The sequence below is a fragment of the Danio rerio genome, chromosome 25 (assembly GCF_049306965.1).
Source record: "Danio rerio strain Tuebingen ecotype United States chromosome 25, GRCz12tu, whole genome shotgun sequence".
NCBI classification, from domain to species: domain Eukaryota; kingdom Metazoa; phylum Chordata; class Actinopteri; order Cypriniformes; family Danionidae; genus Danio; species Danio rerio.
The window spans coordinates 29,822,387-29,839,540 of NC_133200.1; the positions used below are offsets into that span (position 1 = coordinate 29,822,387).

General features: G+C 35.8%; 1 protein-coding gene across 40 annotated transcripts in view; it reads left to right on the forward strand.

Moving 5' to 3' along the window:
- The window catches only part of pot1 (protection of telomeres 1 homolog), an 86,251-nt gene extending 70,057 nt beyond the window's left edge, over positions 1-16,194 (forward strand). For 20 of the 40 annotated variants that reach the window (XM_073942181.1, XM_073942174.1, XM_073942193.1 and 17 more), the window contains 11 exons: positions 1,907-2,076; positions 7,694-7,785; positions 7,883-7,906; positions 8,032-8,064; positions 11,450-11,606; positions 12,714-12,904; positions 12,986-13,121; positions 13,254-13,336; positions 15,233-15,327; positions 15,706-15,811; positions 15,915-16,194. In XM_073942181.1, coding sequence (XP_073798282.1) covers positions 1,907-2,076; positions 7,694-7,785; positions 7,883-7,906; positions 8,032-8,064; positions 11,450-11,606; positions 12,714-12,904; positions 12,986-13,121; positions 13,254-13,336; positions 15,233-15,327; positions 15,706-15,811; positions 15,915-16,021 — 1,194 coding nt within the window. In that variant the 3' untranslated portion in view covers positions 16,022-16,194. 40 annotated transcript variants of the gene reach the window in all.
- Positions 16,195-17,154: the final 960 nt, after the last annotated feature.

Here is a 17,154-nt window from a genome sequence, read left to right on the forward strand (position 1 = left end):
TTATAAATTTAGATGCAGACACTGCAAACTTGCATGAATAAGAGCAGAGTATATTACTAGGTGAAGCTACTGCATTAACACAAAGGCATGCAGAACATGTAGGTGCTTTAAGCAATACACACTTGTTATTGCGTTGTTTTCTGCTGTGTGATTGACTGCTAGATTAATTAATACTAAATAAAAACGTCCAGAGCTTATCATCCTTAATGACAAATTATGTTTTAATCTTAGTATGATTTTGTTTATTTCTTGGCTTTAACTCTAACCTTTGACAGTTAGTGTATTTACTCCGTGTTGTTAGATACAGTGGCACTGGGTGTAAAAGTTTATGCTCTTTTAGCTTAACATGTCGTCCAAAAAATAGCACTCCATGTACACAGTGCTTTGAAAGACATGAGATACAAGCGTAATGTGCATGCACGTCCATCAAATGTGTTAACATTGAAAACAACAGAAAAGCAGTGCATTGGAATAGAAAAAAAACCTTAAAGTTGAAACAAAGGCAAAAATCTGAAGTCTAACTGGAAAATTACTTTTAGAAGAGAGACTAAGACATATATTCTAGATGTACAATGTTGCATCAAACATTTTCCTTCTAAACAGCTGAAAAGAAAGTAGATGCATAGCATTTTGGACAAAGATGAAAAATGAATTGTATGTATGAATGGCAAGAAATTTACAAAATTCATTGACTTGAATGTATAAATACCTAAAGGTAAAGTAGAAGTCTATGGGCCATATCATACATCCAGCGCAATAAGGCACAAGATGTGTTTGGTGGCGAGGCATTGGCACAGTAGGTAGTGCTGACACCTCACAGCAAGAAGGTTGCTGGGTCGCTATTTCAAACCTCTGCTCAGTTGGTGTTTCTGTGTGGAGTTTGCATGTTCTCCATGCCTTCGCGTGGTTTTCCTCCGGGTGCTCCGGTTTCCCCCACAGTCCAAAGACATGCGGTACAGGTGAATTGGGCAGGCTAAATTGTCTGTAGTGTATGAGTGTGTGTGTGAATGTTTCCCAGAGATGGGTTGCGGTTGGAAAGGCATCAGCTGCGTAAAAACTTGCTGGATAAGTTGGCGGTTCATTCCGCTGTGGCGACCCCGGATTAATAAAGGGACTAAGCCGACAAGAGAATGAATGAATGTGTTTGGCGCAAATATGTTGCTATTTTCAGACCAGTGCAACCCTAATTTTTACGTTCTGCACCACGTTATTCAAATAGCAAATCCGTTTGTGCCACTTTGTGGACTCATGGGCATGCTGGCCTAAAACATACTGTATGGGGCATAAGAATAAGATGTGTGTTTGGATATAACTCAGTTTTTTGACCACACTTCATTATTATTGTTCATTCATTCCTTTGCTGGAAATTAGAACGGAATTTAGAAATAGTTTTAAAACAAATCTTTGCGCTTAACCAACAAAATTAAATATGTAGGCTAATGGATAACTTCAGTGGAGTGCGGACAACACTGTTTCCTTATCCACGAAAGTAAAGGAGTAAAGAGAAAGAAAAAGCAAAAAGGCTGAATGGAGGAGGCCAATTCTTTATCCTTGTGCAGATGGTTTGTTTAAATGTTTTCTCGCTAGTGAAATGTTCAGTTTTAAAGCATCTCACTCTTAAAGTGAATGGAAGATGACACTCTGATTGGTTTAATCCATGTTATGTTCAAAACACACCCATAACTCATTAAGAGAATAAGCACAACACTGTTAGACCATGCGCCAGGGTGTAGAGCATATTTTTCCATTCTTAAGAAATGCCTTTGCGCCATGCAATTCAGCCTTTGCGCCAAGATCGTTAAAATAGAGCCCCTTATTTGTGTTTGAAAATCTACCAAAAATGACTCCAATTTCTTGGTCTTTATAATAATTTTTAAGAAGTTTCATTCTTTGTGTTTATGTTCAGCCTGGTGCATTTCTGCGGTTCTACAATCTCCGTGCACTTCTTCAGAAAGTCCCAGGCCAGTTGCCAGATCAACCGGAACATCTTGGTTTCCATCTTCATGGGGGAACAGTATATGGACGAGGTTTACGTAGCCTTCCTGCAGAAACCCCTGACCTGCTGTCTCTCAAGAGGTAAGTTAAGAGGTCTCCGATTATTATTATTGTTTTTGCATAATTTTTAAATAAACATAAAATAATATAACAATAATACATAATTAGTCTACTATCAAAGTTTATTACTAGCATAAATTGCATTTATATTTAGTCATTTAGCAGACGCTATTGTCCAAAATGACTTACAAATGAAGAATCTATCTACAAATGAAGAAGGAATCTGACAAAATGACACAAATCATAAAAATAAAGCATCTTTATTTTGGTCTCTTGCCAAGACAAGATCTCAAACAGATCTGAAAGGGTAGGGATTAATCCAAAGGAAGTTTGTATAATATATATATTTTTTTTTATTGTTTTTTTTATCCTCGACCTTACTTTCTCTCAGACTTCACTCTCCGGAGCATTTGACATTATTTACCTCACCCAAGGCATGTGTTAGGGCTTCCCCTACCGTAGTACACCTACAACACAGACTGCTGTAAAACTCGTTGGTGGAAGGGAATCGTTTTCTCTCGTTTCAGGGAAAGAGTTGAGCAACATCATTTTATCGATTCGCAGTACATCATAATACCAGCCATACATGTAATGTCCTTCAGTTTGGTCACGTCTAGCGGCTGTCATCCATGAACCAATCTTCATCTGTTTGTTCCTTTGCTACATTTGTTAAATGTTTGCTCCTACTTTCTTTTGCAGTCTGAAGCTAGTCAAACGCACAAAACTCATAATTCGCCTTAATCCCATCTTTGCTTTGACTTCACATGTAAATCGCTCGTGCTTCATCTGCGCCTGCTTACTGCAGAGGCTGAAAACTCTCCCCCCATTCCATTACATGTAATGATTGTGAGGGTGCGAGACGTCATTTTTTGAGAGACACTCAAATACTTCACGTGTGCTGTGTATGCAATGTCTATAAATGTCTAAACAAATAGTTGCAAACTGAAATAAATCTAATTTGATTATATGGTTTGGAATTTGACATTTTATGAGATTATTGATGTTTTTTGTGACTTTCTGTTGATTTAGTGTTCGCGAAATCGTGAAAAACTTTCACCTTTCACCAAAGGGCTTTGGTCCTGTCACAAAAGAGTTGGAGTTTGTAAAGGAGGGAGAAGGGAATGGAATTTTGTATGATGATAATGTAATTAATTTATCATTTGAATGATGCTATTGATTTAGCAGTCGTTGTGAGATTGGGAAGTGCCTAATCCTTCTTTTTTTTAAATAATACAATTCTGCATAATCATGCTGGGTTAGCGGTGTGATCCTTGAAAAATAGCTGGACATCAAAGATCAGATCGGGTGATAGTTAGTGATCCTTGCTGGATGGAGAAATTGTTGAATAGCTGGAGTAACAGAAAAGACGAGAAGTTCTGCTTTAGCCAAATTTATCTGTATGTGATCATCTTTTATCCAAGCCATGATGTCCTCCTAGCAGTGTGAGATCCTTGAAGCTACCATTGGTTTATATGGCTGAAATGAAAGATAGAACTGTGTCATCATAATAACAATGATATGAGAAACCAAGAGACTGGATGATGTGTCATAGTGATGTTGTCTACACTGAGAATAGAAAGGGTTCCAAGAAGTAATCCTTGAGAGGTAGACCTGTTACCATCTGAAGTGCCCTCCCTGTTCAGCCCACCCCTGAAAGATCTACCAGTGAGGTAACCAGCAGAGTGGGGTTGCAGTAATGCCCATTTAGGGAATGCTGAATAGAAGAACCTAATACACGGGTGCACAAACTCATTCCTGGAAGGTCGGTGCCCTACAGAGTTTAGCTCCAACTTGCCTCAACACACCTGCCAGGACGTTTCTAGCAAGCCTAATAGGAGCTTGATTAGCTAGCCTAGGTGTGTCTGATTGGGGTTGGAATCAAACTATGCAGGACACCGGCCCTCCAGGACCGAGTTTGGGCACCCCTGATCTAAAACATCAAAGGCAGCAGATAGGTCCAGTAAAAGCAGTCTCTGTGCAATGGCAACTTTTGAAGCCTAATTGGTTGTGTCCAACAGGTTATTCTATGTGAGAAATGTGGAAATTGGTTGAATGCAACCCTTTTTAGAGTTTTGACTAAAAAACAGAGGAGGGAGATCATTCTGTAATGTTTAGCAATGCTTTCTTTAGCAGATGGGTTGCCCAAGCCTGCCTAAAGGTAGTGGGAAAAATTCCAATGTGCTAGCTAGCACAGGCACTCTGACTGAGGAAATATCTTGTAGTATGTGTGAGGGAATAGAATCTAGTAGACAGGTTGTTTTATGTCAATTTAATTCATCTTTATTTCTATAGCGCTTTTACAATGTAGATTGTGTCAAAGCAGCTTAACATAGAAGACAGTAAATTGAAACAGTATCAGTCCAGTTTAAAGTTCAGTGTTAAAGTTCATTTCAGTTTAGTTCAGTTCAGTTTGGTTTAATTTTCACTGCTGAAAGTCCAAACACTGAAGAGCAAATCCATCGATGCAAGGCTCCACAAGTCCCGAACTATGCAAGCCAGTGTTGACATTGGCGAGGTACAAACTTCACCAATTGATGAAAGTGAAGGAAAAAAAACCTAAAGAGAAACCAGGCTCAATTGGGCATGACCATTTCTCCTCTGGCCAAACATCTTGTGCAGAACTGCAGTCTAGGCACTGGAGGCTGGAGAACTCTTGAAGTCCAATGTGGAGAAGCTGCAGGTGGGAGAGGTCACCGGCTGGTGTACAGGCTGGCCTAATGAGAAGACTTGTCTGTCACTGGGGTCTCATGGTCTCATGTACTGCACTCCTCCATGACCACCAGGGCAGCTGCTCAGGATATAGCCTGGTCCAGGATTATGGAAACCTTGGGAATAATAAAAACAGACTAACATAAGCGCAGTTATGTTCAAATTATAATGTCTTTTGGAAAGTGTTCCCAGCTCTGTTTGCCCTAAATAATGCAGACTAAAAATCCTTTAAAGGATTTGGATTTCAAAAGAATTGTGTTTTATGTGTATGCTAATGCAAAGAGATGCGTCTTAAATCTAGCTTTAAACTGACAGAGTGTGTCAGCTTCCTGAACTGTACTAGGAAGGCTGTTCCAGAGTTTAGGTGCCAGATATGAGAAAGATCTACAGTTGCCTAGAGAGAAGTTTGGATACTATATCTTCTGTGAAGAGGGAGGAGGAGAGTGTTTTGTATGTTTGTTTTTGAAGATGTGGTTTGATGGAGATTTGCAAGGGATGGTGTGTGAATCTGACTTCTAATATGTCAAGTTTTGTCAGTAAAAAAGAAGGCAAATGGTGAACAAATACAGTAAGGGAGGTGGTGAGGACAGAGGAGGGTATCCTTAAGAGTTTACAAGTGTCTGAAGTGGTGCTGATTTTATTTTGGTAGTATTGAGTTATTGCAGAATGGACCTGTGTGGCGAATGCTGTGAGTTTAGATTGATATCTGCTCAGGTCAGCAGGGCTTTTGGATTTTTGCCATTTTCTCTTTGCTGCCCTGAGTGCTGTTCTGTGTTCACACAGAACATCAGAAGGCCAGGGATTAGACGGAGTTGTTTGCGCGGGCCTGGAGTGGAGAGGAAGTATCTCATCTTGACATGAGGTTAAAGTGGAACAGAAAGTGTCTGTTGCACTATTAACCTCTAGAAGCGAGAACTGGGTGTGTGAGAGAAGGGAGGATATGACATCAGAGGAGAAGTGGGTGGATGAAAGAAAGTGTAGATTGCTTCAAAAAGAAACCATTTTGAAGGTTGGCTGTGTGGTAGTGTAAATCCTTTTTGCAGTGTTTAAAGGTTTAATAAAGATATTTTATTGAAGATGCTGCATGCAAGTTTTTGACTTATTTAAAGCATAAAAATACCATAATATGATTGCAGATATTTAAGAAACATGCCAAGTGAACATTCTTGTTTATCTGACAAACAATGCTGAAGTCAGATATTCTGCTTTGAAAATAGGCATTCTGTTTTTGTTTTGATTCTTTTAACCCACCCAATGCCAGTTTAGCCAATTATATTCCAGCACCCTGGGTTGCCTTATTGGAAAACCGCATAATTCATTCATTCATTCATTTAGAAAGGCTCTGAAAACATGCATCCGTGACCAAAATGTGACCTCCGGTGGACAGTAGCAGAATTCGATTTAGACATAAGACACAGAAGACACAGATTTAGAGTTCCACATGAGGTTAATAATGAGCAAATAATATAAACTTTATGAGCGTAAACATTAGGTGAGCAGATGTCAAAACACACAAAGTGATGAGATTTGCAGTGACAAGCAATTTGACTGTTTAAAAGATGACAGAAATTCAATTCTGCTATTCAGAAGCTCAGAATATGCACTCACTTAATATTATACATATTAAATCTTTTTAACATTATTAAATGTACGTGCTGAATCACTGTGTGTTGGGTTTTAGTCTCAGTTCTAAAGTTCAAAATATTTTATTTTCAAGATCTGAGGTAAACTATCCGCTGCTGCTTTTAGTAGTATGGCAATAAATGTCATGTAAAATGACATTCAAACTTACATTGTTAGCATTTAACACTGAATAAAGAACATAAGGTGTATCTGAGGTGATTATTGTTTTCAGTTGCAAGAAATAGAAATTGTTTCTAAGATATCAATTCAAGATGTTGGTTAGAACAAAAACTCCAAAACTCAAATATCAAAATATCAAAACTCCTTTTGATATAAAAAATATTCCTCCTATTGCCTGTCATTCCTTTTATATAGAACATGGTTTAAATCAGCCTTCAGGCTCAATCGTCAAACTTGCTCATGTTGTTCAATCTGGCAACCTGCACTTTTGTTTGTTTTGATCAGGGAATCTAATACCTAGTTTAACCACTGGGTGTCAAACTTACATACTGCACCTTTAAATGCAATTTCTTGTAAATATCAGGTCCAATTGATTGGCAGATTAATTAGCACTTGTGATATTAAGCCGCCAGAAATCGAATGATGTAATTAGGGAGTGGAAGTCTGGCATAAGGTTACTCCAAATGAATGTCACCCAATACCACAAGTGGGCTGTGGTCCTCAGGGAATGAGGACAGCACCCCATTCAATTCTTCAGTAAATGCACCTTATAGACCAATGGGGTAGTAGCAACCAAAATATCGAATTTATTATGCAATTATTTTAGATAGTAAGTAGTAAGTATTTGCTATTTTATGTTATAAGGTTGCTTTATTTGTTGTTTTACATATGAAATACTTTGTATATAAGCAGTGTTATGGAGATATTACTGAACTGTGATTTATTCAACAGCCATTAATGCATTCTTCAGTGTAGCATTAACCTTCAGATTTCATTTGAATTATCTAATAAACACACACAGACATACATGCATAATTGTGTTGTGGTTTACAGGGATCATTTAGAATGTTTTAAGCCATCTGGTTTACAAGAACACAGTGTCCTCATAAACCATGTTCACATTGCACTTCCCTTGTCATTGTATACATTTGTGTCCTAATATACATTGTGTCCTAGCACACATATATCGCAACAGTTAGTTCTTGTCCTTCAATCTGATCCTATTTTAAGTATTTGCTGAAGTCATGAGTCATCATTTTAATGGCATGTTAAAGCTTTCTATCTGACATTCAACCATCATGCCCTTCAGTTTTCTTCATCTCTCTTTATACTGATCTGTATTTAGTGTTCTAGAGAAACATGTTGATCTGGATGAGCATGAAGAAGTGAATGATGGCACATTACTGGAAATTTGGTACACGCCGCCGGAGTCAATAGGTTTGTGCAGTTTTTTTTAAATAATTTTTTTATTTATACCTAATCATGTCGCACATTCAGCGGGCTCCTATCAATAAATAACTCTGTTTTGTTCTAGTCTTGCCAAATGATGAAAACCCAGGTATAAACATATTTTATTTGGCTGTTTTTGCAAAGCCTTTTTTTCCACCACAGGTGAAAAAAATAAATATACTGTAATGATTAGCAAAATTTGTTTAAAAAATGTATTTGTTATTTTAATTTCAGGTGCTGAAGAAAATGCAGGGCCTGCTTATACAGGTAAAACATGAACAGACATGCCAGTAGACAAGCAGTGTAAAAAGCATATATTTTTCATATATACAGTGTATCCAGAAAGTATTCATAGCGCTTCACTTTTTCCACATTTTTTATGTTACAGCCTTATTCCAAAATCATTAAATTAATTTATTTCCTCAAAATTCTACACACAATCACATGTATATAAGTATTCACAGCCTTTGCTCAATACTTTGTTTATGCACCTTTGGCAGCAATTAGAGCCTCAAGTCTTTTTGAACATCATGCCATTCCTCTTTGCAGTACCTCTTAAGATCTGTCAGGTTGGATGGAAAGCTCTGCCTGGGTTACTCAAGAACGTTCACTGAGTTGTTGTGAATTCACTCCATTGATATTTTGGCGGTGTGCTTTGGGTCATTGTCTTGCTGGACAATAAACCGTCACCCCAGGCTAAGGTCAAGAGCAGGTTTTCATTTAGGATGTCTCTGTACATTGCTGCAGTCATCTTTCCCTCTATCCTGACTAGTCTTCCAGTTGCTGTTGCTGAAAAACATTCCCACAGCATGATGCTGCCACCACCATGCTTTACTGTAGGGATAGTATAGCCTTGTAATGAGCGGTGCCAGGTTGTCTCCAAATGTAACGTGCGTTAATTTTAGTTTTATCAGACCAGAGAATTTTATAGAGTCCCTCAGATGTCTTTTGGCCAATTTCAGGCGGGGATTGGCTTCTGTCTGGCCATGATTGAAATTGATTTATTATTATTTTTTTTGTTTGTTTTTTGGAATAAAGCTTTAACATAAAAAAAGTGGAAAAAGTGAAGTGCTATAAATACTTTCCAGATGCACTGTATTTGCCCTTCAATAGTGACATTCGCTGAACTGAATTTATAGTTTTAATTTAACTAGAAATACACAAGTTTTATGGCTTATATATATATATAATATATATGTATATTTTTTTTCTAAATATGTAAAGTTACATTAACACAATCTACTGTGTAGTTAATATAATCTACTTTGGTTAATATTAAAGGTACAGTAGGTGATTGTCTTTAGAAACATTTTTTGTTGTGCTGGTTAAATGTCTGGTTGAGTTTTTTTTACTTATTCATATGCAAAATAATTGTCACATAAACAAACCTTGCACACTAAGTCCAACGCATATTAATTAATCCATTCTGAAAAAAAACGCAAAACCTTTCGGTGTCAGTTCAAGCAGTGATACTTTGTTGTCCTCTCTTTACTCCAAAGTAGAAAAAGACAAAAGAATAGGCTACATATTGTGTGCATTTAATACTAGCCTACATGAAGAAGGACAGTTCTCCTTTTCAAAGAGATGCACTACGATATCCCCAAATACAAAGTTTATTTCAGGAAATCAATGAAATTTTAATACATCGTTTATAATACTTCACACATATATGTACATATGTACAGTCCTGAACAGGACTGGCAGTACCTATTGACCAGACATTATAATAGATGGTGGTTGCATTGACATGTTGAAGCAACAGACCGAAAAGCGGACCATGCTTCCTATTATAATGTCTATGGGCAATACCTCAAATGTATGGAGACACACACACACACACACACTAAGCAGCAGGAGGGTAGAGGTGTGCTAGTCACTGAATCCATAATATTTTTGGTTCTCAACTGTCCACCACATTTGTCTTATATTATGCACTGTGTTTGTCATCAAGTTATTTGTAGCTCAAATGATCGGATTCTGTATTCTGTATAACTTCTTTAACTGTATTCAACTGTCAAAACACCCCTCAAAGCATTTTTTTTTAATGCGAAAAGCGGAAAAAATCAAACCCGGTTCGAATTTTGATGACGGACGAATGTTAAGAAGGTAGTGTGGTAATACGAGGTCGAATTTATTTTCTAACATGCAAAAATTACGGACAAAAATTTCAGATTCAGTGTGTGCAATAACCTTGTGGCATAACACTTAAAATTTTCATCCAATTAAAAATTGTCGAGCAGATAATTCTAATAAGTTGACCAACTGTTTGTTAACAAATGTAGATTTGTACATCTGTGCACCCCGTTCACTCAGGTCTACCATTTGTGCGTATGTTTTAAAAGTATTTTAGTCATGCAAAGCTTATTTATTTTTATGTACCGCAACATATATCATATATCATATGCGCAGATGACAGTTGAAAGTAACGCACAACAGACGTGCACATTTGCATCTTATTTAAAATTAAAGTCTTCAGATGGTGCTCTGTGGCGCAGCAGAAATATGAACAGTGCCTGATTCGTGGCTGGACAGGTGTGTGTACCCTGATAGAAACCTATGTTTATAATTCTAAAATGAATGGCACTGCATGGCACATCGCATAGCAGCGCTTCTGGTGTGCGAACACCTTTAGAGCCATTCGCAACCCATACTGTTGAGCGTGTGACCAATCATAGAGGTGCAAGAACTCACTCGACAGGGTGTTGTTTATTTGCTATAAATGCTTATATTGTTCTGTGCATATACTTGAGTTTTTAAAGGTACAGTTCTGACTGTTTGTATTAAAGGATAAAATTGTATTACAAATAATATTTAAAGATATTTCGAATTTTTTTCTTGTGCTGTAAAGAAAAATTTTATTATGTATGGAAAGCATCGTCAATGCACCGAGATATCAATTTGAACCAATCGATAGCATGATAATCGTAACCGAACCGAACCGCGAGACCAGTGTAAGTTCGCACCTCTAATCGATAATGTAGTTTAAATCGATATTTTTTAAATCGAATTTTTAATCGATAATTTAGTTTAACAAAAGAGCATAAATAAATAGAGCTATTGCACCTAGCCTGCTTTACAGAGCTGAAGTTGGTTTATATTCGCATCACATTGGTTTTGAACAATGACAACGCATGACGCGTTCCCTATATTGTTTACCTACTTTGACAATTTGGTCTGAAATATCATGTAAGTATGGCCTAGTAATACATGTAATTCCTGCAACCTGCCAGCCAAGCATAGTCTAAGCATTGTTACTTTAGGACAAAGCGCATGAGAGAAAGAGACCAGCGATCCTTTCATGCATGAAGTATTGCACATTATGACAAGTTTGGCTTTCTACACAACTGAAAACGCGCTAGATATAATAGTTTTTCATTCAAATCTGTAGTATTATAGAGTACTATTAAGTTTTCTAACTCTCGAATGCCATGATCTAGTGGGTTGTCTACTGTTATCTGTAAGGTGTACGTTCGTGAGGGACTGTGTTTTCAAAGCTATTATGCTAACATATCACCTACTGCACCTTTAAGGGAAGCAGCTTTTAGAATTGTTAAGAGCCAGACCTGAGCATTCATCAAATGCGCTATAGAAGTATATGTCAATGTCAGTTTTTATTATAAATGCTGATAGCATCTCTATTATGTTTGTTCAGTGCAGACGTGTGAGCACAACACACAGCGGATCACACTTGCTCAGGTGAAGCGCTCCACACCACCGCTGTCATGTCATGTTCGAGCCCGGGTGAAGAAGTACCTGCCCCAGCAGTTATACCAGTGCTTGAAACTCTTCTGCTCCAAGTGTAAAACAATGTGAGTCTGACACTTACTACAACCTGTTCTTAACTCTAATACATTGAAAAGAGGTTGTTGCTTATACTGGTTAAAAGATAGACTTTAAATTCAAAATAGGTCTCATTTTAATATTTCTTATTGATTCAGAATCAGTGGTATATTGTATATTTTGTGTTTGTTTTACTCGAGAGGAGCAGACTTAGGGGCTGATCTCACTGGACATGCTTTTCCGTTCTGAAAACACAAGCACTGCCTTTTTGTTGACTTTAGAAAAGAGCAACGCGCCGCTCTTTTTACAGTGGTTGGAAAATGAAATGCCTGGTTTATTCATTAGTATGGTATAGGACCTCCTTTTGCAGCCTATACAGCATCAATTCGTCTTGGGAATGACAGACACAAGTCCTGCACAGTGGCCAGATGGATTTTGAGCCATTCTTTATGCAGAACACGGCCAGGTCACTACTAATGCTGGTGGAGGATACACATATATTCATTCATTCATTCATTTTCTTTTTCAGCTTAGTCTCTTTATTACAGAGCAAGGAAATATATACTGTATGTCTGATAATATTTTTTCTTCTTTATTAAGTTTTATTTGTTTCCTTTCAGCTTAAATAAAAGCAGTTATTAATTTTTTAAACACCATTTTAAGGACAAAATTGTTAGCCCCTTTAAGCTATTTTTTTTTTTTTTTGATAGTCTACAGAACAATCATTAAACAATAACTTGCCTAATTAACCTAACCTGCCTAGTTAACTTAATTAACCTAGTTAAGGCTTTAAATGTCACTTTAAGCTGTATAGAAGTGTCTTGAAAAAGATCTAGTAAAATATTATTTGCCGTCATCATGGCAAGGATAAAATAAATCAGTTATTAGAAATGAGCTATTAAAACTATCATGTTTAGAAATGTGTTGAATAAATATTTTTTCTTTGAATTAATCAGAAATTTGGGAAAAAAATAAACAGGGGGGCTAATAATTAAGTGGGGCTAATAATTATATATATATATATAGATATAATCATACTGTATATTACAAATATAATCATATATTACAGCTTTGTAATAGCTAATGATACTAACAAAACTTTCTAACAAAAAGTTCTACTATTTTGTATGTGACAGGAAAGACGTACCTGATGACAGTGCTGTCGCAAACATATTTCTGGAATCTGCGAGAGATAACCAACCTTGTGATGAGCAGTGGGCTGCCACCTCATCTGCAAATTCTAGAGAACCTGGCAGAACTATCTCAATGCACGTTTCTAAAGACATGGTGGGGAAAAGCAGTCACATGCAGCTGATATTCATTGAGGGTATGTCGAACTGCAAAGAGACTCATATTTTCAATAATATTTCTTTGGCCTTATTTTAAAAATATAGCCTTATGTTTTCAGGAATGACACTTGATGAGATTAGTGTGTTATCACGTGATCACAAAAACCTAGTTCCTGTTAGATCAGAGAACAGCAAGATGACCCGGATGGATCTCACTGCTCCATTCTTGTTCTCTGGAAAAAAAAGATATTATGGGTAAGAGTACAATTCCTATGGCTTCATCTGAATGTCCCCTGCTATTCATGATGTAAATCATACAAAAACCCTAGGGAAGGGTTACATTCACGTCTATATTTAGTTAAATGAATATTTATGTGCATGTCTCAGGTGTAAACAGTGCTCTCGGAACACGTTTGAAAACCCCGTGTTTACTGGAGTGGAGACCTGGGATGAACAGGCAGTTGCTGCAGGTACTTACTCAGCAATTTTACATTAACATTGTTCTTTTGGGAGTGATTAAGCTTTTTATTGTCTGATGTTTAAAATATTTTAAGACCTGTAGATGTGAGTGCAACAGTCATCCTATTGGTCAGAGTGCACCTGTTTACAGTCCTCTACGTTAACCGTCAAGATGTTTTTGTAATATATTTAAAATTACTAGTGCTTTCAATTTAGCATGATGATTTAACTACTTTGGGGAATAAAATTAATGTACCCACCCCAATACAGCTAATTGGTGACTAACATGATGCAGGGAACTCTCAAGGCATGATGGAGCCCATACAATGCAATTGTATACACCTATTTCAAGAAACTGTGTCAAAATGCCTATACGTTTAAGCCAAATGCCATGAGTGCAAATTAGGGATACACTGAAATGATAATTCTTGACTGAATCCAACAATTCTGGATGCACTTTGCTAAAAAACTAAATCAAAAATGTTTTGTAATAATTGTTTGTCATTTTATTTAACTGTATAATTAATTTTTACATTTAAAGATGTTTAAATTTAACTCAATAACTTAAAGGTGCAGTATGTCATTTTGACACCCATTGGTTAAACTGGGTATTACATTCCTTGATCAAAACAAACGTAAGTGCTGGTTGCCAGATCGAGGAGTGAGTCTGACATAGATTGTCTTCTAAATTTAAGAAATTAAAAAGCGATAGAGGGATTATTTTCCATATCAAAATGAGTTTTTGTATTGACCAACACCTTAAATTGATATATTAGAAACAATTCTATTTCTTGCAGCTGAACAACCGGATAAACTGTTATCACCTGCTTTTTTTCAGTCTTAAATCCTAACAATGTAAGTTTGAATGGCTTTTTACATGACATTGCCATTCTACTGAAAGCAGCAGCAGATAGTTCACCTCAGATCTTAAAAATATAATAAAACATTTGGAAATAAACTCTAGAACTGTCAAATAATGCAAACCAACATAGTGATTTAGCATGTACATTTTATGTTGTTAAAGAGGTTTAACATGGGTTTGTTTGGTGTAGATCCGTTCATGATTGCTGTATTCCTATATGCCTAAACAAGCAAAACCAAGGCAGAAAAACGCACCAGAAATACATTATCTAAACTAGCCAGGTGTGAAAATGCCCTTAGATTCAATGTATTTCTCTAATCTAACTTTAATTGTGTAAAACAATAACCTTTTTTTGTCAAAGCAATTTTTGCAAAACATTTTCCAGTTTTTACATAACAAAATGCATACTAATATCAGAATATGTTAGTAAATTGCCTAAAATTGCTTTATTTTATAATATTGAATTGTATATAAATTAAGAACATATTTCTGTATCTTCAAGCATATTAATGCTTATTAATGTCTAACATTTATTAATGCTGTTTAATTCCATTCTTAAAGGGATAGATCACCCAAAAAAAGAAAATTCTGTCATATTTTATTCACACATTTTTTTTTTTTTTTTTTTGAACAAAATTAGATGGATACATTGAAAATGTTGAATACCTGTATCCATTGACCTCCATAGTCTTTGTTTATCTTGGTTGGTTTATCTGGTTTCCAACATTCTTAAATATACAGAATTTTTATTTTGGGGTGAATTGTACCATAAAAGAAAACATTTTGAAATGCATTAAATAGTATTCTGATAACATTTTATAATATAAAAATAAAGTCAAGATGTCAGCTTTTTTTTTTTTTAAATGTGTCTGCAGGTGTGCTTTTATGAAAGTCTGAGCCCTGAATGACGGCTGTAATTTCATTTCAAGTATTCTGAATGTCTCAAATTATAGTTTTCTTAAATATTATTTAGACAATTTCTCCAAACATAAAAATTGACAGATGTGTTTATTTAAGCTTGCTTACCTGTGCTTCTGTCACACAGTTCTGGGAGTTCAGATGATGCAGTACAGATTTTTAATCCAGTTTGAACTGGATGACGTGACTGATACAATAGAGGCTCTGCTGTGGGAAGACGCTGTGAGTATAAATGTTATATCAATGTCATTAATTAAAGATCTGGAATAAATATGAGATGTTCGTGTGTGTGTGTGTGTGTGTGTGTGTGTGTGTATATATATATATATATATATATATATATATATATATATAATTTTTTTTTTCATTACAGCATAGGATTTGTTTTCAGTATGTAAATAAACCACTGCAAATGTTTTAAATATTATTGCTAAAATTGCTATTTTAAGTTGTTTATTTTTTTTTTTTTTTGCTTGTTTAATAATGTAGTATTTAGTTTTTTTAAGATCTCTAGTCTTTATTTTATATTTTTGAGTCTCTGAAGAGATTAAAATGCTGTCTGATCTAGGCTTTGGTGATCACCTGTCTTTTTCTTTTCAGGAGAGATTCTTCCATATTTCTGCTGTAGATGCTTCAGGTTGTCAAGATTTGCAGGACAGGATTCAGACAATCATGGACACAATTCAACCACCAGAAAGTAGTCTGGGTAAAGATGTCATTTACTATGTAACCGTTCAAATGTTCAAATTCGTTCTTTAATTAGAGTACGATAATGTATACTTTTTTTTTTTTTTTTTTACTGTCTGTAGAAGAACGTCCATGGATGGATTTTTGCCTCTCTGTCTACACTGTGAAGGACAACGACAGAAATAAAGTTTGTTACCAGATCACAAACACAGAAATTGTTAAACAATAGAGAAGTTATGGATGATTTAATTCAATGAACCTAGAACCTACATTGAACAAGAAAATGGAGCTGTTATTTTTTGTTTTTTTTTTTTTGCTTGGAAAGTTTGTGTTAAGAAATGTATGTACATGTTTTGTGGTAAAACAATCTATAGCTGTTTGTAAAATAAAGTAGTTTTTTTATTTGTTTGTTGCACATTATTCCTACTCAGATTATATATTTTTAAAGTTCTATAAAGACAATATAATTCGAATATTATTGATCTTCCTTAATCCATGTGTGGAATTTTTTGTTCTTTATAATGCATATGAATACTATTTTCTTATTTGAACAGTTATGTATGTAATTTTAAACCTAATTTAGTGAGATATATTTGTTTCTCCTAAAACAATTTTGGAATCTGATTGGCAACTTCCCATTTATGAGTGAATGTTTAAAGAAAAGCGTGAAGAATGTGGAAATACATTGAAATTTAAAATTGTACTTTAACCACAACAAACACTTCAGCACATACTGTTTTTGGTCATTATTGATGAGAAATTTGAAACCTAAAATATCTACACTTGAGACTACTCAAAAGATTTTAGGAAAGTGATTCCCTTAGTTCGTTTTAGCAATGGGAAACCGACAACTCCATTAATTGAGTTAACCAAATGTGGTCTCTTCATTGAATTAACTTAAATAACTTAAATGTTTAATTATAAATAACTTAAATATTTCAGTACAGATAACTTACAGTGGCTAATAGACTAAACCCAATTTTTCAGCTTTTATTTTCTTTACTTACTCCCAGAGCTGTTTATATCAAAGTTGATATTAAGCCACACCATGTTGCTGTTTCCTAACATCTAATTTTTATGAGGTAAGTCGTTTGCCCAACGCTCAACCCCCAACCTGGAGTACCAGGAAATATACATATATATACTACGCACAATTTAGCTTACCTAATTCACCTATTGCACATGTCTTTGGACTTGTGGGGAAACTCCACTCAGAAATGCCAACTGACCCAGCCAGCACTCGAACAAGCAACCTTCTAGCTGTGAGGTGACAGCACTACCCACTGCGCCACCGTGTCGCCCCTGTGTGTAAAGGGTGGGTCAGATGGGTTCAGGTAGTGTCTTTGTCCTGATGTGCTTAAG